The sequence below is a fragment of the Emydura macquarii genome, unplaced genomic scaffold (genome assembly GCF_026122565.2).
Source record: "Emydura macquarii macquarii isolate MOO-44397 ecotype Brisbane River unplaced genomic scaffold, CSIRO-AGI_Emac_v2 contig_2636, whole genome shotgun sequence".
NCBI lineage: Eukaryota > Metazoa > Chordata > Testudines > Chelidae > Emydura > Emydura macquarii.
Window position 1 is genome coordinate 22,446,723 of NW_027132773.1, and position 20,711 is coordinate 22,467,433.

Consider the following 20,711-nt stretch of genomic DNA (forward strand, 5'->3'; position numbering starts at 1 on the left):
GCATTTTTATGTGCAGGTGGCAATTTCTATATCGAAGTGAGACTTAGTATTTAAAAGTCACAGCAACGTTGTGTATACAGACAAAAGTAAATACAAACTGCACTAACTGTGGCATATGAAATACTTACAGTGTGCAGCTATCTCCAATGCTGATCTAGCTAAAACACAGAAGAAAGTTTTTAAAAGGTTTTAGTTAGAATGAAATGTCATTTGTAGTAAAATGTTTATAATCCCATAAATTCAGTTTTTATAGATTTATAAAAATAAGTTTGATAGTTTATGATACTCCATGCTAGCATCGTATTCAAATATAATGCACAAACATTTACAGTAAGACACAAAAAAGAGATTAAGGAGCCAAATTTTGAAATGCAGCCTTCAACATTTTGTGCTTCAAGTTTTGGTTGCCCAGTTTAGACACAAAGGATCTAGTGATAGATACGTTGAGTACTCAGAGCTCTCTGGAGTTGCAGATGCTCAATCCCTTTGGGGGAAAAAAAAAATCAGACCGTGGGTGTCTAAAGTTGGGCATTCATAATCAGAATCCACTTTTCAAATTTTCGTTTTTAAGCTATCCAAAAGTTAAGTTTTACGCAATGCCCCTGTATAGGGTATCTGGCTGGTAGGTCTTGCTGACATGCTCAGGGTCCAACTGATTGCCATATTTGAGGCCGGGAAGGAATTTTCTCCCAGGTCAGATTGGCAGAGACTTTGGGTATTTTTCACCTTCCTCTGCAGCATGGGGCCTGAGTCACTTTCAGGTTTAAACTAGAGTAAATGGTGGATTCTCTATAACTTGGCTTTTAAATCATGATTTGAGGACTTGAGTAACTCAGCCAGCGGTTATGGATCTATTATAGGAGTGGATGGGTGAGTTCTGTGGCTTGCAATGTGCAAGAGGTCAGACTAAATGATCACAATAGTCCCTTCTGGTCTTAAAAATCTATGAATCTATATTCAGACCAGAAAAAAATATATAATATGCTCACTTGACACCACTTTGATCACTGTATGTGTGTTGGTATACTACATGCAATATGTGCACTTTGTTAATACTAAGGACAAGGAATGAAAATAAGTAAATTCTGAATTATCTATGCAGCAGCTCTACAACTGGATGCTAGACAGACAAGGTGGGTGGGGTAGTATCTTTTATCAGACCAACTTCTGTTGGTGAGAGAGACAAGCTTTTGAACTATACAGAGCTCTTCTTCAGGTCTGAGAAAGGTATTGAGGCCAAATCTACACTACATACATATATATTGGTATAACTATATTGCTCAGAGGGTTGAAAAATCCACACCCGAGTGACATAATTATACAGACCTAACCCCCCAGCGTAGATAGCGCTATGTTGGCGGGAGAGCTTCTCTCACTGACATAGCTACCGCTTCTCAGGGAGGTGGATTATCTATGCAGATGGAAGAAGTTCTGTCAGCATAGGAGCAGCTTCACTAAAGCGCTACAGCTACACTAGTGCAGCTGTGCCACCTTAGTATTGTACATGAAGACAAGTACTGAGAGTGTCACAGCTAAATACAAGACTGAACAGATAGTTTAGCATAAGTAGTTAGCACATATTCTAAGGGACCACTTCACCGTGAATGATCCCTTAGTTTAGCATAAGTAGATAGAATATTTGCTATCTGTTCGATCTTGTATTTAGCTGTGATACTCTCAGTACCTTTCCCAGGCCTGAAAAAGAGTTGTGTAGTGTGAAAGCTTGTCTCTCTCACCAACAGAAGTTGGTCCAGTAAAAGATATTATTTCACCCATCCTGGGATCAACACGGCTACAACAACACTGCATACACTTGTTATACCTACAGTCTCAAGAATATTTGACTAAAACCACAAATATGGTCAAACATGACCTGAACATGGATAAAATCTTGTGTATATTTAGAATGTGAACTTTTTAAACTAAAAATATTCACATTAAAATTTGTAAATATTAATATTTTGCCTTTTCGTTCAGACCTTAAAAGTATATATTAAAAACATGCAGTTCTTCTGGAGCATGACTATGCCAGGCTCACAATGGAGAGAATGTGTAGTACTTACTCAAGCTATATTCAAGTCCAATCGTATTTGTGTGGGGAAAACAGAAGCCTTTACTTACCAAACAGGTTTCCCAAGTTTGCATCCATTTTTATTTCAAATACTTGAGATATGACATAAAATGTCAGTAGAAATATTGCTACAGCTACCACCAACTTTGCAGCACCTATATAGAATCACAGAAAACAAAGTTTTCAGAATCTATTTATATTTTGTAATTTATACATATCAGTTCTAGATACAAAAAATAAACTGGATGAGAAATCCACAGTGAATTGTGTTAACAATACTGCCAGAAATATGTTACAACCAAACTGGGCAATAAAGTAAACAAAGGGAATGTACATGAAAATAAATCAAAAGTGAAGCTTCGTGCTTTCAAGGTGTGATCTTAAATCACTGCAACAGATATATTTTTTAAGGATACTGTGAAGCTAGGCTGTATCTTGGACTGCTGTCTTCCACCCTGGGACGGGGCACCAACTCACACTTCACAGTTTAGCAATAGTGTGTTAGAATTACACTGGTATTTAGAGCACAATAAACATGCTAGATGTTAATAATGCCCTCTCTCTCTTTTAAAAAAAAAAGAAAAAAAAAATTCTCGGAATGGAGCTCAGAGAAGGAGCAGAGGCTCTATTTTCATCTTCCTTTAAAATATGGGTTGGTCTCTTTTTCCCTTCATGCAACAGAAATTAAAACCTTAAAAAGTTAATGGACAACCTACTGTACATGTAAAAACAACGAGAGTCCTGTAGCACCTTAAAGACTAACAAATTTCTGCAGGCATAAGCTTTAGTCTTTAAGGTACTACAGGTCTCTCGTTGTTTTTGCTGTATACAGACTAACACGGCTACTCCTCTGGTACTGTACATGTGAACACCTGTGGGACAGAATATTATGGGCACAGTGGGAAAGGAGGTTCTATTCCTTGTTTCTTTTTTGTGCAGCATGTTCCTTTTCTTTCTGCCTTCAGATTGTGCTACACTTGTTCTAGCCTATGGCCCAGAGTCAGAATTAGGGGGCATTTTCTACTGCATTTTGGCAGCTTTGCTAGAACCCTGAACAGGCCAGAGCCTTACATTTGGGCAAGTCATCAATTTAGCAGGGGATTGTTTTTTAAATTGAGAGATTTTAATTTTTTTTTTAAATGTATTTTATTTTTTCTTTTCAAAGAGAATTAGAAAATAAAACCAATCAAATTGGATAAAATAACCAATTAAAGAGTCAACAACAGCAACAATTTTCCTTATTTTGTTCAGATAAGTTCTGAAGTGGCCTAAAGCTATAAAAGCCAGCTCTCCTGCACTGCTTGGCTATGACACTGGAGGTCAAGCAGCATACTGGGAGATGAGCGGGTTCAGAACAGTGGCTAGCCCAACAACCAACAATTTGCATTTGAAGTAGAAAATTAGTTTCTACTTAACACAATCATATCGTGTGTGTGTAATTTTCATTCATTATTTCCAATAGATCTCACAGAATAAACTGCTCAGTTTATACTATGTGCTGAATATATAGGTTTGAATGTGCTTATTTAAGCGACCCTGAACAACATTCTGCCCTGAAATCCATCCTGGCTACATTAAATAGTTTGGGAAAAGTGACCCCTCAGAAGGCTGGCATTTCCTAGACTGCCATCAGCCAAGTGAATTCTTCAGAATAGACATTATATACTCACACAGACCATAGATGCTATGGGGAAAGGCTATTAGTCTCCAGAGGGATCAGGGATGTTAATTCATTTGAAAGAGGAAAAAAAGAACAAGGAGACAGGAAAAGGAAAGCAAGACCAGGAAAGAGATAAAGAAAGGGACATATGATTTTTAATTTTTATTAATAAGGGAAAGACACCACCCACCATCACCCCCTCCTTAAGCTTTCCCTGGGAAACTACAGACAGGCATTTCCAGTTTTTTAAAATTTCCTTTAAAAACATTAAATTGGGAATGGATAGACTGCAGAAGCAAGTGCTCACTAAAAAGCAAAAAACAACCACAGGCAAACCCTGAGAAAAATCCATAATCTGAATAACCTGTTAAGAACTGGAAAGAAGGGTTTCAAAGTCACATTTCATTTAATAAAAAAAAAAAAAGATTTTGGAACATGCCATACAATAAATTAGACAGACTGTACATGCTTTGTAGCTCTAGAATAGCAAAGAAACACCACAGAACTCTAAGAACCTCCTGTAGAATTGTATGGGCTGTTTCTATAAAGAAGAAAAGAAGTTTCTGAAGATCCGTCTTCACTGCTGCGGCAGCAGGGATCCAGGCAGTGGCATCGATTGAGCGGGTCTGTGTAGACCCGCTTAGTCGATCAGAGAGTGCTCTCCGGTCGACTCTATTAATCCACCTCCCTGCAAGGACTAAGGCTGCATCGATGAGAGGGTGTCTCCCCGTCAATGCAGCACAGTGAAGATGCCACGCTGCATAAAGGTAAGTATATCAACTGAGATACACAAGCTACGTAACGTAGCATGTGTCTCTCCCGTCGACTACCGCCGCCAGTGTAGACCAAGCCTAAGAGAGCTTAGGCTCTCCTTTAGCTTTCTTTAATCTTTGAACTAAATGCACTCCACTTTAGTTACTTGCTTACTATAGTCAAGAAACTTCAACAGATGAAGAGAAGTAGTTCTGGGGGTTAGCAACAAGATTTTTATATATCTATAATTTTACCAAGATTTTAGGAGGGAGACAACCTCCACTGTTCACCTTCCAGAAAACAGCATTTCCCAACCTTACCAAATTCTGTATTGGCCTTGCCCACTCCTTCTTCAGCATAAACCAGACCTTCACCATACCCCCAACGAGGAATCTGAATTACACTGAAATGTCAGCATACTTAATACAATTAATAAATATGTATGTTCCATGTATTATTTCTCTATCACAGCCTGAATAATGTAAACGTCCATGTTGAGAAAGCTTGTAGTCATGCTTTCTTCCTGGGTTACTTTGAAGCAACTGTTATTAAGTTAATGTATGAATAGCACTGCTGAAAAGTCTAATCATTTTCAGACTAAGTAGCAAACCCAAACATTCCTGCTGCAAGTGTAGCATAACAGTGCAAATAAATGTACCTCGCAACAGAACGCCTTTAAATTGTTTAGTTGCCATACAGATGCAACACATCATTGAATTTTCTTTGAAGTTTTCTGCTTCCAGCTTCTCAGAGATCTCTGTTACAGTTCTCCAGGTGATAGGTTTATTCAGCTTTCACTTCCTGTTTTTTTCTGAACTCTACCCAGTCAGTCTCTGATATGCTGTATTCCTTCCATAGAGAACACTTCAAGCTATTATGTCTTCTATCTGCTTTGGAACAGCTACCCATTTCTTGTTCTCTCATCTTATTGTGTCCTTTGCCCCACAAATACCAAGAACACTCATAACATTTACATCAAAAACATCTTCAAATCCTGAAAAAATCTCAAATTCAATTTCTTCCTATTATACTAAAGTTCACTATATACATTTGTTAGGTTACCTGAATTTCTAAAGAGTATAGCACTTCTTAAGTGTTATTTACTACAATGACTGGTGTTTCTTTGGTGTTATTTTGCACTTTGATTTGAGAAACTGATATTTGTTTAAATGATTCAAAAAGACATATTAAAAGATCCATAAGACATCTGATGAGAAAGGTGCTAAATACACTTTTAATTTAATGATGCATAGAATATTTTTTGCATTCCTTTGAGATCTCTCTCATATCAAGGTTATTAATCAACAAAGACTGTACCGTAGGAAGGGTTATTTTGACTGAAAGTGGCAGATAAACATTTTGCCTTTTTTTAAACAAAATGTTTTTTCAATAAACTTGAACTTCTCCCTCGCAAGAATTCCAGTTTAGTAATTGAAATGGACATATAATAATTGAATAAACTACTTGTAAAAAGCTGGAAGCCAATGGTAACACTGAGTAACTTACAGGAAGACCCAATTCATATTAGCTGCTTCTTTCAGACCTTCAGAGAAGCTGGATGTGACTGGTATGGAGAAAATGAACATTCACAATGTTTTTCCATCATTCATGATTGCTTAATGCCATGCTTCACAGACAGCTAAAAGGTAGTGAAATAGCAAAGCAATACTGTTTCCTTTAAATTAAAGCTGGTATACTTCTTTCAGAAGTTAGATTTTAATAAAAAAATCCAGATTATTCTTTACTCATTAATTCAGTATATGACTTGTTTTATAAATCGCATCAAATGATTCTAGTGAATGTTTTTCTTACCTGCTACCCTCATGTTTAGTCTTCAGTCAGTCAATGACACTATTGCATTAAACAAGCCACCTAAAAGAAGACAGAAAGCACAAAAAATTAGAACTAAAGGAAATAAACAGTTTTACAACTGTTTTGTTTGTTACTTCCATTATAGAAACATTCAGGGTTTCCAAGCTAGTAGTGCTAATGAAGATTTTGCTGATCACTTAATAGTTAATCTGTTATCATAGTCAGCATCAAGCCTTGATTTCTTAGTGCTCACAGTGAAAGAGGAAAAAGACATTGGATTGATTTCTGATGCACTGCTCTCATTTGTCACTCAAGTATGAAGCAAGCTACCTGAATGTTTTGTTATTCTAATCACTTGTTTCTGAATTTCACTAAATCTTTCATAAACTCATATCAAAACAGGCTAAAAATGAGATGACACGTTATATTCTCAATCAATTACCAAGGAAATCAGATGATGTCCCTTGTTTTCTTGCAGGTGTCTAATTTGTATGGTACAAATGTAAACAGGTAACATGGACAATACACACAAAAAAACCCATCTGCACTCTTTCAAATTCCTAGTGACCTTTGGAACCAAGATTGTGTGTTATGGAAGTGTGGCATGTCAAACTTTTGACGATTTTCTCTCTGGATTATAGTTTTAAAATAGTTGTCAAATTGTGAAGTCTGTGAACAAAAAAACCCCCACTTTGCTTCAGCAAAGTAAAGATGCCTGATATGCAAGAAGAAAGAAGGTGTGTACCTTGATAAATCTACTCACCTATCTGCATTTTATGAGTTAAATTTACAGATGGCAAGTGCTGTGGAAAGTTGGTGCTGAAAAGGGCACTCCAAGAGCTCTGCTCAGAAGGAGATGGAGCTAAGAAAGAGCCTCTATCCTGTGGAGCTCAAGAGCTCTACAGGGGGAATAAGGAGGAGGAACAATGAGCCAACCTTCCCACTCAACACCTGCAAGTAGGATAAACTGTCTGGCTAGTAACCCAAAATGTATTTATTGAAGGTTTCTTCATGTATGATACATGGGGATTGAACTGTGTAATTTATTCACATTAATGTAAGAAGGTAAGCAAAAGGACTTTTTTTTTTCTTATGTGTCAGCATGCTTAGCCGAGGACTACATATGTAAGTAGGAATTTTTAAAACTAAACCCTCTGAGTTAAAGTATCAAAACATTGCATACGTAGAGATATACATTTTGATATGTTCAAACAATGAAAAGAATTTTATTAAAACAACATGCATGCATGCATGTACACACAAGGGCTCATAACAGGAATGAAAAATTGAAATCCCAGGAATAACTTTTCCGGAAAGTTATAAGAATCTGAAAATAAGGGCTTGGACTGAAAGTACTGCCTTAGCCAGAACTTAAGCATTTCTAAAGTGACAAGCTAATTCTAATCTAAAAAGGTACTTTGGGAAAAAACTGCAATAATGATAAAACATCTACATACAACGAAGTGTTCGTAAATAAATTGTTGTTATTGCATGTTATCTTTCAGTTACCAGAAAAATGAAAAGCACTTCCATCGCACCTTCCAACTGAAAATATTTAAGCATTTTACAAACATTACTTGAATTAAGCTCCAAACAGTCCTGCGAGGATGATTAAGCATTATCTTCAATTTTAAATCGGTACACCCTGATTTGAAATCAAGGCGATTTAAATCACTTAGAGAAAATTATTGATTTAAATCAAGTTTCCCATGATACTTCTTCACATATTTCTTAAACAATGGAGCAAATCTGATCACAAAAATATGTTAATTTACAACTCAATATAGCATATTTACAACATCTAGGAGGGTATACTTTGTGTAATTTTTTAGCTAACTTGATTTTTATTAATTTAGGAAATAATACATAATACTCATTACCTGTGTCAAGCTGCAGATGGCATCAGCAGTACAATAGGAATGGTAAGAACTAAATCACACACACACAATAGCACTTATATTTTATTAAACTAAATCTTAAATGTTATATAAATGTTTCACATTTGCAATTGCAGCAGTCTTCTGAGTTGCCAGCTGATGGCTGTCCTTAAACTTTTGTTTTTTTAATTTTCAAATTTTATTAACTCTAACAGACAAGTCATCACAACACTAAACAGATGCTATCCTTAAAACTTCTACAATTAGCTCTCATCTTCCCCAGTCCCACTGTCATTTTTATTCATAGACAAACAAATACGAGTTTTCCTGCTTTTTCAACTCCCAGTCGATTTCTTAGCTTTGAGTGAATAATACCAAACAAAGAAAATTTTCTCTTTTGCCTGCAGAGGAAGCTACTGCTGTGAAAAGTTGGCTTAGCAACTGAAGGAACTGTTTCAAGGTGCCTGGCTAATGATTTCCACCAATTCAGGGGAGTGACTTTGTTCAAAACATCATCAGTAAAAATGCACTGTTTAAATGCTGTTTAAACGCTCCAGCCCTGAAATTTATTATGACTAGCATAACTGAAGAATGATTTTGAGATGCCCATACCTTGGCAGCATCATCTTCAGAAGTGAGGCATCTATCTTTATATATGGGGTCAAAAATGTTTGCAAGAAAATGAGGTGGAGTTAGTGCTTGATCCATTCGCTTCTTTATTGCCTGCAGTTTAACTTTCCGATGCAGTATTTCTTTCTTCAATGTCTCTTGCAGTGTCTTCCAAATTTCAACAGCATCAGCAATGCAGTAACAATTTCTCTGAAGTTTGTTTACGGCTATGGATATAGGCTTCAGTATACTAAGCATATCCTCTACATTCCTCTTTAATCCAATGTTAGATACTTTGGATGAGATATTTCCATCTATTTTATCACTGTTTTCTTCACAAAGTTTTATGGGAATAGGCCAGTTCTTAATAAATTGTTCAAAACAATGAACCACAGAATTCCACCGAACATCTTGAAGGAGAATTAGTTTGGATCCTCCTGTTCTCTTCAGTGAAGCTGAAGCAAAATAGTTGTTACGGAAATATTTTGCAACTTCAACAAGATTTTATTTTATTCCTGGAGAAGACATACTTAAGTCTTTGGCTAAAAGATGCATTAAATGGGCACTGCAGCCATGTGTTGTTAAGGAGCATCCTTCCGTTTCTTCTTCTTCTAAGTATCTTCTCATCTTTGCCACTTTTGCTGCACTGTCTGTGACAAAACTGCACACGTGACAAGTTGAATTTTTGTTCAGATTTTGTTCAATGATTTCCCTGCCACTTCTTTTAAATATTCTGTTTTGTGGGCATTTCCTGATGCATCTATTGTTTCTGAAAGATATGCAACCCCATCTTCTGTTGTCATAAAGGCACATATTACTGGATCATTGTGTACATTGCTCCACCCCATCAAGACTTAAACTGGCAAATTTCCCCATAGTATTTCTTGCACACAGTTCAAGTTCCTTCTCATAAACTGTATCTAGCAACATTCCATCAACGTCTGCTCTACCAGGTGGAGTGTAGCCTGTTCATAAGGACTCAACCATGTCAATGAAGTGTTTATTGCTAACAATGCGAAAAGGAGAATTTGTGACATAAATGAACCGAGCAATTTTTTCATTGATGGTGTCTTGTTGGTATTTGCTGGTCCTTACTACTAACCTATCCATGGTGGTGGTTTTACTGGATGATTGAAATCTTTTGCTTGCTACTGATACTTTGTTGTCTGAAATACGTTTAGTTGCAGCAACAGATGACTCTGAAGTTGTTGCAGATAGACAGTCACAGTCAAAGTCTCAGTCTCTTATGCTTAAATGGAATCCTGAAACAAAATTCAAAAATGATTTGGAATAGTCGTTCTTCTCTTTTATTCAGTTATCATTTATATTTTTTTCAGCAAGGATGCAGATCCGATTCCCAATTACCAAAAAAGATAAGACTGACTGCACTTAGAGGGCACTTAATTTTGGAGTAAGCCCCACAGAATTCACTGGCACTTCTCTTTTTTGAGAAAAAAAGTATAGGACGGGGTTCCCTTGGGAAAGCTGAGTTACGCTGAAGTAAAACAGGGAATAGACTTATGGCATCACCATTATGGTCTGTGGCCATGATGTTCCATAATAAGGGGCATGTATTATATAATATAAAATAAGAAAATGACACCCAGTGGCAATCCTAGATTTCTCTTACTGCAGCTTTCAGTACCGTATACTTGGGTGATAGATTCTAAACCTAGTTAACTAATTAAACAAGCCATAAGGATTAGCGAAGCTACACTTTTTTTTCTAGCAAAATCCAACATAGCAAACAGTTTGGGATTTTACTTATTAAATCACACTTACACTAAAAGGCATAGAGAGAGTCTTGAAGAATGATGCATTGCAAAGTGAATTATTTACGTTACTAACCAGTTGATCCACATTGTTCTTCAGACATATCCAAATCTTCATCCACATCATTTTCTCCCAATAAGCAGTTTTCATTATGATGTTTCATTCTTGCAACTAGGCCCTGCATCTCCTTCTTGCACTGCTTATACTTGACACGTTTTCCTTTACCCAGGGAAGGAATTTCTTCAAATTAGTCTCAGATAGGGTCTCTCTTATTCCCAGAAGCCATGACAGTTTTTCTGTGGCAAAAGTGAGGAGGAGTATAGGAAGCTGTGTGTATACTGAATAACGTCTTCCCTTTTTCCTTCCAGTTCACTCCACTGTTCCTTTTTATTCTGCCTCCGTCCTTTGTCTCTGTCTTTAAGACAGTGTCTTAATCAACTCCTCTGCCTTGCTTGGCTTAGCTCCACCACCACATAAGCACAGAACAACAATCCTATCCAGCTTGTGTCTTTCTTTGCACATGTGACTTTAGTCTGCTGAGAAACAGAAACTGAAACAGAAAGTGAAAGCCCAGAACTTTCAAGAAGCAAAAGCTGGTAGTTAGGTTGGACAGACTAGAACCATTAATTCATTTTTATGAGACTAAGTGTAGGGTTAGCATGTTTGTGATGAGATTTAATTGTAACTTATTTTTTAAACGAGAGAGAGAAATTTAGTATTTTATTGATGATTTTTTAAAAATCTGATTTAAATAAAAAATCCGTTTTTTAAATTTTTTTTAAAAAATCATTGATTTTTATCCACCATTTCAAATGGCAAAACTACACAAAAAATTTTCAAACTAAGGTGCCTAGAAATTCTGAGCACCTGCTCAGAAACCAGTGAGAGGTTCAGGACCTGTGATCCACTGAAAAAAATCAGGACAGAGGTGTCTAGGTTTAGTCAAAGTCTCAATGTTTTGGCTCTTGTGACACTGGGTAATTAATTAGGAAGTGTTGGCTGAACACTGGAACAAAGGAGAGAGCGTTCTCTAATATTTAGTGATAAGCCCTTAGAGGCTCTTAAGAACCGCTGTGATATGTACTTCCGTACCTTTGGTGTGAAATGGCTTTCACATTTTTCACAGAACTGCAATTAGATTCTGTCTGGAAGCTTAGCAGGAAAAGATTAGGTTACTGAGCTATTTACTGTTTCACTCGCTCAATTTTTATCATTTAATATTGCATAAGAAACTCAGATTCAAGTTACTAGAATCAAGTTACTTGCAACCTGACCCAAACTTAATAGGATCCAACTACAAATGTCAAGTTTGCATCTGTTTGGAAAACAATCGACATCCTTGGGTACAGGTGGGCTCTCCTCCCCCTGCCCGTGGTGATGGCGCTGCTTGCCCTGCTCCTGCCAGTCACCACCACTTCACTGTGTTGTATTTGCTGCAGAGTGTGTGCGCCAATGAATCACAGAGACTGTCACCCTGCAGCACACACACCACAGCAGAGGTTGGTGGCCAGCAAGAGCGGTGCACGCAACTGCTGCCATGCCAACCCTACAGGCAGAGGAAAAGAGCCGATCTGAGCCCGAGAAGGTTAGCTCTTTTCCAACCTGACACCCGTAGTGAGAAAATAACTCAACCTTCTCGGGCCTTGGTCATTTCAGGTCTGAGTTAAAAATCAGGCCCCAACAGACCTTTACAAGTTACCTTAAAATGTACAAGACAGATAATAGCTTGTAATCAATATCTCCTTTAGATAAAAGGAAATCTGCTCAATTTCCCCTTTGATATGTTGTTAGCACTTACAAATTTAAATGCCAGTGAGAAAAAGCAGGATGACAAAGTTGATTTAGTTGTGTGATGATTCTGGAAGATTCACCTGATGGGGAGAAAGCCTGAGAATATGGAAAAGAATGGGTAAATGAAACACTGATGCCTAATATAGACTCTGTTCTTAGTTTCTAGTTCCTGTCCGTTACTCTTTGTGCTACTTCGGAGGCAAAGGCTCTTTATCATTCAGAAAACTCTCTCGATCCTACATAGGCCTGATGTTCAACCCTTGGGAGAGGGAGAACTTTCTACTGTTGGAGCAACTTCTGGCTTGTGCTTGAAGTAGCACTGATGAGTTCAGAGATCCATGCCCAGCCCCTCTCTGCCACAGGTAGGTTTGCTATGATATATTGCTTAAAGTTTTATAGGAGTGGGGGTTAGTAGTGAGGAGGACAGTAAATGAGAGGAAAAAATGTAAAGACCTGAGAAACTCTCCTCACCTCCCCAAAAAGAAAAATGAAGTTAAAATATCAACAGGCATTTTCAAGAGTAGAGAGGAATCTGTTGCTAAATGTTCACTGCTTACACTAAGAGTGAAACTTTCCTATCATATGCTATACATAATGTCCTTCAGAGGATGGCAAGCAACTGGCCATGAGCACACTGACACTGTAGGAGATTGCAATAAGTGTAGGCAACTGAGAATCCTCCTGAGAATTCCCCCTCCCAACCATTTACTTCAGTAGGCATTAAACGCAGAATCCACCACCCTCAATATTCTGCCAATCCTGCAGTGATACAGTTTGTTTACAGGTGATAAATTCAGCTCTAAATTAGACAAACTGTTGAAAACAGGGAGCAATTTCTATGTTAGAGCAAGCTGAGCTTTTAGCATTTAAAAGTTGGTTGAAAGGACTATTCTAGTATAATGTTCATATATTCCAGTTCATAATGTTCATTGAAACAAACTAGCACGGAGACAGACATCACTTGATGTCTTCAAATCAAGGCTTGATACCTTTTTGGCAGATATGCTTTAGCCAGATACAAATTATGCTTTAGTCAAACACAGGTAATTGGGCTCAGTGCAGGGGTAACTGGGTAAAATTCTAATGTCTGTGTTCTACAGAAGGTGAATTGCTGATCTAATAGTTCCTTAATCTATGAGATTAATAAATTTGCGAACAAAGGTGAACTGAAGAGAGATGATCTGAGACAGAAGTCAAGGGGAGAAAATTCAACAGTTTAGGGCCCACCCTAAGTCACAATCATTTGTCGTCCTGTGATATAATGGTGCAATCAGAAAAACAAACAAAAAGGCTCAATGATGTCTTAGATATAGACAGGAGTTAATAAAAAACAGAATTCTTCCAAACTAAAATCAGTCTCCTTCTATGAAAGTAGCTAATATAAAGAATGTGTGGTCTGTGCAATAAATAACCATTGCTCTGACCAGTGAGCAGATGGGCTGCTGTAAAACTTTTGTGCTAACAGCAAGCTTGTGTGGCTCTTGTGTTTTTTAACGCTTTGAAATTGCATTTGTTAAGCAATACTTTGTCCAATGGGGGGTGGGAGGGAAATGTTATGTACTGCAAGATGTTTCTACATCCTGCCAGCATGAAAGCTGTTCTGGGTGCAGAATTTTGTTTGGTTCCATTCTAGGATGCCTCCTCTGGGAAGATTGAAGAATAATACAAGACAAACCAGTAATAGTACACGTGGTACTCTTATGAAAACACTGAATAGCACTGTACCTCATCGCTAGTATCAGTCCTTTCCTGATTGACTTAAAAATGAGATGGGGGAAGCATGTGATTTAAATATCAAGGAAATCGTACCAGCTCTATGACTTATTTAAATAATTATAAAAAAAGAATATTATACTGAGGCTCGCTGGGCCTCAAGAAGCCTGTCAAGCTCGCTAGAAAAAATATATATTTGCACAAAATATATTCCTTCCAATCACTTTATAAACTTATGGAAAATAAATCAGTTTTTCCTCACTTTGACATGATAGTTCATCATTCAGGGACAGAAACTGATCAGCCAGGCACTTTTATAACTTAATAGAGTCCATTGGATTCAAAGAAGATTAGGGTTGGAAGGGACCTCAGGAGGTCATCTAGTCCAACTCCCAGCTCAGAACAGGACCAACCCCAACTAAATCATCCCAGGCAGGGATTTGTCAAGCCAAGCCTTAAAAACCTCTAAGGATGGAGGTTCCACCACCTCCCTAGGTAACCCATTCCTGTGCTTCACCACCCTCCTAGGGAAAAAGTTTTTCCTAATATCCAACCTAGACCTCCTCCACTGCAACTTGAGACCACTGCTCCTTGTTCTGTCATCTGCCACCACTAGGAACAGCCTCGCTCCCTCCAATTTGAAACATCCCTTCAGGGGGTTGAAGGCTGCTATCAAAAATCTCCCCTCACTTGTCTCTTCTGCAGATTGAACAAGCCTAGTTCCCTCAGCAGCTCCTCATAAGCCATGTACTCCAGCCCCCTAATCACTTTTGTTGCTCTCAGCTAGACTCTCTCCAATTTGTCCACATCCTTTCTTTAGTGAGGGGCCCAAAACTGAACACAATACTCCAGATGTAGCCTCACCAATGCCCAATAGAGGGGAATAATCACTTCCCTCGATCTGCTGGCAATGCTCCTACTAATGCAACCCAATATGCCATTAGCCTTCTTGGCAACAAGGGCTCATTGTTGACTCATATCCAGCTTCTTATCCACTCCCGGGTCCTTTTGCTGCTTAGCCAGTCAGTCCCCAGTCTGTATCAGTGTATGGAATTCTTCCATCCTAAGTGCAGGACTCTACACTTGGTCTTCTTGAACTTCATCAGATTTCTTTCAGCCCAATCCTCCAATTTGTCTAGGACACTCTATATCCTATCCCTATCCTCCAGCATATCTACCATTACCCCAAATTAGCGTCATCCGCGAACTTACTGAGGGTGCAATCCATCCCAACCTCCAGATCATTAATGAAGATGTGGAACAAAACCAGCGCCAGGACCAACCCCTGGGGCACTCGGCTTTATACCGACTGCTAACTAGACATTGAGCCGTTGAGCCTAATGATATAGCCAGCTTTCTGTACACCTTATTGTCCATCAAACCCATACTTACTTAACTTGCTGGCAAGAATATCATGGAAGACCATATCAGAAGCTTTACTAAAGACAAGGTATATCACGACCACTGCTTTCCCCACATACACAGAGCCAGTCATCTCATCATAGAAAGCAATCAGGTTGGGCAGGCATGACTTTCCCTTGGTGAATCCATACTGACTGTTCTGATTAGCTTCCTCTTCTCCAAGTGCTTCAAAAAGGATTCCTTGACAACCTGCTCCATGATTTTTCTGGGGACTGAATTGACGCTGACTGGTCTGTAGTTCCCTGGATCCTCCTCCTCCCTTTTTTTAAAGATGGGCACTATATTGACTTTTTCCAATCGTCGGGGATCTCCCCTGATCGCCACGAATTTTCAGAGACAATGGCCAATGTCTCTACAACCACATCAGCGAACTCCCTCAGCACCTTCAGATGCACTGCATCGGCCCCATGGACTTGTCATGTCTCCTCTTTTATTATTATCCCTGTCAGCAGACAGAGCTGATGAGGTTTTCACATTTATCACTTATTGATCAGAGGCTGATGAGATTCCTATCTCTGTAGTCTTCTGCAATATCCTACTCAAAGGCTTGGGGCTTATCCTTCAAACCTGCCAACAGGCAATAAAAGCAACCAAATATATGACAAACTACAAAAACGTGGAACACCTGCGTTGTGTGGCACATTGCAGCACATTATAATAGTTAACTATAACATCTTTCTATCAATGTTTTCTCATTATGTGAATTAAATAAGCCAGTTTGGGAGGAAAAGTGGGAAAAAAAATTTCATCATGCACAACAGTAAGCACCCACACCTGACTCGGAAGTTTAAATCCAAGACCTTCAGATCCCTCACATGCATCTCTACCAGTTGAGCTAAAGTACTACAATCCTCCCTATGCACCAGCCAAAAGGGAGATAAGACATACACTTTGGGTTGACAGCACTAGAATGCTGGGGGTCAGGATTGCTGGATTCCATTCCTGACCCTGAGAAGAGATGTGGTTCTGTGGCTTGAGTTCTTATTACAGACAGCACAATCAAGTACGTAGCTTTGGCACACTCACTCTAAAAGGCAATGTGGCTGAAACATGTATCTGTCATATCAGAAGCCTGAGTTCTATTCTTAGTTGGTCAGAGGAGACCTTGCACAACTTCTGCACGTTGTGTGTAAAAAGGGGATAGAAGGAATTATACTTGCCTCTTTCCTAGGGTAAGAGGTATGAGACCTTGTTCAATAGTAACCTTGTTCAATAGTAACTGTTTCAAAATGCACAGAAATATAAGCCATCAGTGAATGAGGTGATTTTAGGAGCATTTCCACCAACCTCGGGGCAGTGTGGGGAGCTGAGAGCCCCCAGACCTCCTGTGGGCTGCCCCTACTCTGCCCTGTCCCAGCTGGGGGCAGCAGCATGGGGACTTTTCCCCATCCCTTTCCCAGTGGGAGTAGGGGGAAGCCCTTCCGTTCTCCACCAAAAGGGCAGCCATGTCAATTTCTCAGCTCAGTCATCTAAGTGACATGGCTGCTGTGGCGGGGAGCAGGTGGAGAAACTCCCTGACTTCTGGCTGCTGGGAGCGGGACAATAAGCCTGGACTGCTGTAGGCTGGGGCAGCTGATTCCCTGTCCTGGCTGGGAGCAGGGCAGGAAGTTGGGGAGCTTCTCCACCTGCTCCCAACCAGGGCAGCCATGTCAATTACACGGCTGAGCCATGAAATTGACATGGCTGCCAGTTCCAGCCCGGACCAGGAACCAGCCACTGGGGCTTGCAGCATCCTCTGGCTTGCAGTTGGGAGCTGGGCTGCAGTTGCCCACGTCCCAGCTCGCAGCCAGGCTGTAGCAGCCCACAGTTTGCCCAGTCCCAGCTTGCAGGCTGGAGCCAGGAACGAGCTGCCCGGGCTGCAGGGTTTCTCACCCTGCTCCCAGCTGCCAGCGGTAACCAGCTGCCCTGGGTTTGTTCTCAATTTCAGGGCACTGGAATGGTGAAATTGACAAGAATGTCAGGTCCTCCACAGCAGTAAGGGGACGCAGTGTCTATACACTGCATCGCCCTAGCTATGCCAACAAAAGCCTTACACCTCTTTTCAAGGTGGTTTTATTTTGTCAGAGAACTGGGCAGTTTTGTTGGCGGGGGTGTGATTGCAGTGTGTACACCAGCACTGTTTTGTCAACAAACACACTCTCTAATGTAGACTAAGCCAAAGGGTATTTGGAAAGCGAGTCTTTCTTCCCCGCCATCTCCTGGTTTGGTATTGCTGTGAAATAAGGAAGCCTGATAATGTAGAATGCACTGTGATATCTGGGACACTTGACAGGAATGGTGAGGCTGGCCTTTGATCACACTAGATTGCTCTCTTTGGATCTTACTGGTATCTTTATCATCATTTATATTGGTCTTTAGGTTGGTAGATTTAGCCCTCCTGCCAGTAGGTGGCTAGGTAAAGTTTTTCCAAGGCCTACCTGATGTTAACCTCAAATAGAGGTTAGATAGTCTGCCATGCTGATTCAGTAGGGTGACAATAATATTCCCATAAAAAAAAAAAAACCTGTGAATTAACAGACAATAGAAAACAAATACAGAATGCTTTGTTAAATTGATTCAGGAAATTCTGACTGAACCAAGCTGGCTGCACAACCTGCAGCCGGTCCTCTTTCGAACCGCGCCAAGGGACTATCTCTACATGCTCCTGCTGCACACTCTTCGCTTCCTCGCCCTCGTGTCCCGCCCTGACACCAAATGGTTGCCACCTGCGGAGGCCAAGGAGCTCCGGTGGGCCAGTCTGTACTCCACCCTGACCCCACATCCCGCTGGGGGCATCAGTTGATGGCTCCTTCATGGGGCCGTGAGCACAGGCGTGTACTTGGCGCGGTTCACCCCTCGCCCTGACACCTGCTCCTACTGCAGCATGAGAGAGACCCTGGCGCACATTTATCTCGGGGGGTGCTCTGTGACTGTGGGGCCTATTTCCGTTCCTCTATTCACTCACACATCCGGGCAGAGTTCCTCTGGGCAGCGTCCGCTGGCTCCCTTGACACCTTCTGGGGGCAGTGTGCGCTGTCCGGGGTTCTCTGCTCGGTGTCCCTTTCTAGTTCCCTTCGTTTAAACCTGTGACCCCCACACCTCTTCCTGGTTTTTTCCAATAGTTTGTCCCCCCCCCGTAATCAGTTGTATCTCGGGCTCAATGATTCCTCCCCTTAAGCTGGGGGAGGGGTCTTTAGCAGTGGGCGGGCACTTCCCAGGTTACAAATAGTACATTCTATTCCAAGCAAGGAGCCACTTCAAATTGTTGTGTCTTCCAGTTCCAGAGTTTAAGTGGTGTTTTCCATGGGAACACAGCATGGTACATGGAGATGAGTAACGAAGTGGGTGAGATAATATCTTTTATTGGACCAACTTCTTTTAGAGAGAGAGAGAGAGAAGCTTTTGAACTAACACAGAGCTCTTCTTCAGGGCTGGGAAACTAACTCAAATTGGAGAAAAGTAGCAGTGGAGATAGGTTTGAGGTGACACCAGAAGGAGAAAGGGGGGAAAGTTGCTCCTCTTTTTTTCACTGTTACCAATTGTAGTGCTTGTGGGATTTTATTAAGATATTTGATTCTCAGCCTTCAGATGAAATACAGCTGCTAACGCTTCTCCTCACACATACGCTTGAAGACTGAAACACACTGATTTCCAGTATATACAAATTGTAAATGTATACTGCACACACAATAAATTATAATAAGTTTAGGCCTCAAAATATTTTTTCTATTAAATTCAGATTTCATTTTGAATAGGCTTATTTTTAAAAGAAAAAGTTTATAATTTAAATAATAAAGTAAAATCTGATTTAGATAAAAATCCATTTTCTAAATTTTTTTTTAAACAAAAATATCAAATTGTATCCACCTTGTCTCCATTCACAGCATGCTGTTCGGGTTGGGCAGGGGAAAGGAGGACAACACATAGCACTTTTCAATTTTGTTTCCATTTTCACACTTTACTTACTGGAAGCTGCCATGCATGTAATGGCTCTTATTACAGTAGTTGGTATTGTGACACTGGCAGACCAGGTGCCAGCTCATGCCAAAGTCCCCTGATACATACATAGCTGGAATCATTCTGGCTCACCTGTATGTTAGTCCTGTTAAAACAAGTAGCAGAATTATAAGAATGTGTTTAGACTTTATTGAATGCTTGTGAGTTGCTGCAAGCATCAATCTCACTTATAAAATCTGTATCCCATACTGTATGGTAATATTTCAGTGGTTATAGTGACTCTCTGTGACTGTAAATCACCAGACAGGAGACAACCATTAACCAGTATGAAGTGCTGCTTTCCAACAGAAGATATTACATCTTGCCCAACAGAAAAGGCCCTTCAAACTATTGTGGGATGTTAAAGATGACAGAAGACATTGGTTATTCTGCCCGCTCCCGCCCCCCCGAAGATTAGTCATGCAAGTGGATTCCTCCCGTCAGCTGAGTTTGCAGCTCAGAGCACAAGAAAGGAGGGGCGGAGTAGAGAAAAGCCCTAACAAGAAGGAACTGTATCCCTATGCTGCTTGGACTCTGGAGGACAACGTTTTCTAGGCATAAGCTGCTTAGCTTGAGTTAGCCCTTAAGGACATACAGAGCTAGCTTATTATAGAAGCTTCTATTAATTTTTGAAATGTCAGATTGTCACTCATTTGTATATGTATGTTCACCTGCTTTAACCTTGTAAATAACTCTCTGGTTTCTTTTTCCTATTTTAATAAATCTTTATGTAGTTTATTATAGGGTTGGTTACAAACATTGTCAGTTGACATGGGGTAAGCAGATCCTTGGTGTAAGGAACCATTTTTCACAAAGGTATGCTCACTCGGGTGGCAAGATAGATAGAAATACCCAAGGGGACAGTCTGTGACTTCATGTTTAGGTTGTTACAGTGCCTGAGGAGTTTACACATGATAATTGGTTGGTGGAATCTAAGGACAGAGTTCACAAACAATTGGGGATTTGTGCCTTGGCTCCTAACAATCTGCCCTGAGACTGGCATTGACACTAGAGTCAGTTATTTTAATTACTTTTTTATTTATTAATAAAGTATTTTGTTTATATACTACATGGGCATAGAGTGCTTGGGAAAGAAGGAAGAGGAAAGAAGTTGTATTCAAAGTTTTTAATAAAATCAAACTCTTATCACATGAGCGCAATAGCAAATAAATTGATACACGTACTAAAACACTAGACAGCTTCACATTTCCCCCGCATGTCACAATGTGATGTACGAATGTGGGTGCACAAGACA

General features: G+C 39.8%; 1 protein-coding gene across 6 annotated transcripts in view; it reads right to left on the reverse strand.

The window, feature by feature from the left end:
* The window catches only part of FAM3C (FAM3 metabolism regulating signaling molecule C), a 50,043-nt gene that overhangs the window by 22,199 nt on the left and 7,133 nt on the right, over positions 1-20,711 (reverse strand). For 4 of the 6 annotated variants that reach the window (XM_067564287.1, XM_067564282.1, XM_067564283.1 and 1 more), the window contains 3 exons: positions 6,297-6,356; positions 2,122-2,226; positions 129-158 (listed from right to left, as the gene is read on the reverse strand). In XM_067564287.1, coding sequence (XP_067420388.1) covers positions 129-158; positions 2,122-2,226; positions 6,297-6,309 — 148 coding nt within the window. In that variant the 5' untranslated portion in view covers positions 6,310-6,356. Of the gene's footprint in view, positions 1-128; positions 159-2,121; positions 2,227-6,296; positions 6,357-8,785; positions 9,864-9,884; positions 10,045-10,630; positions 11,235-20,711 lie in introns of those variants that run through there. The other 2 variants (XM_067564285.1, XM_067564286.1) reach the window with 2 other exon arrangements.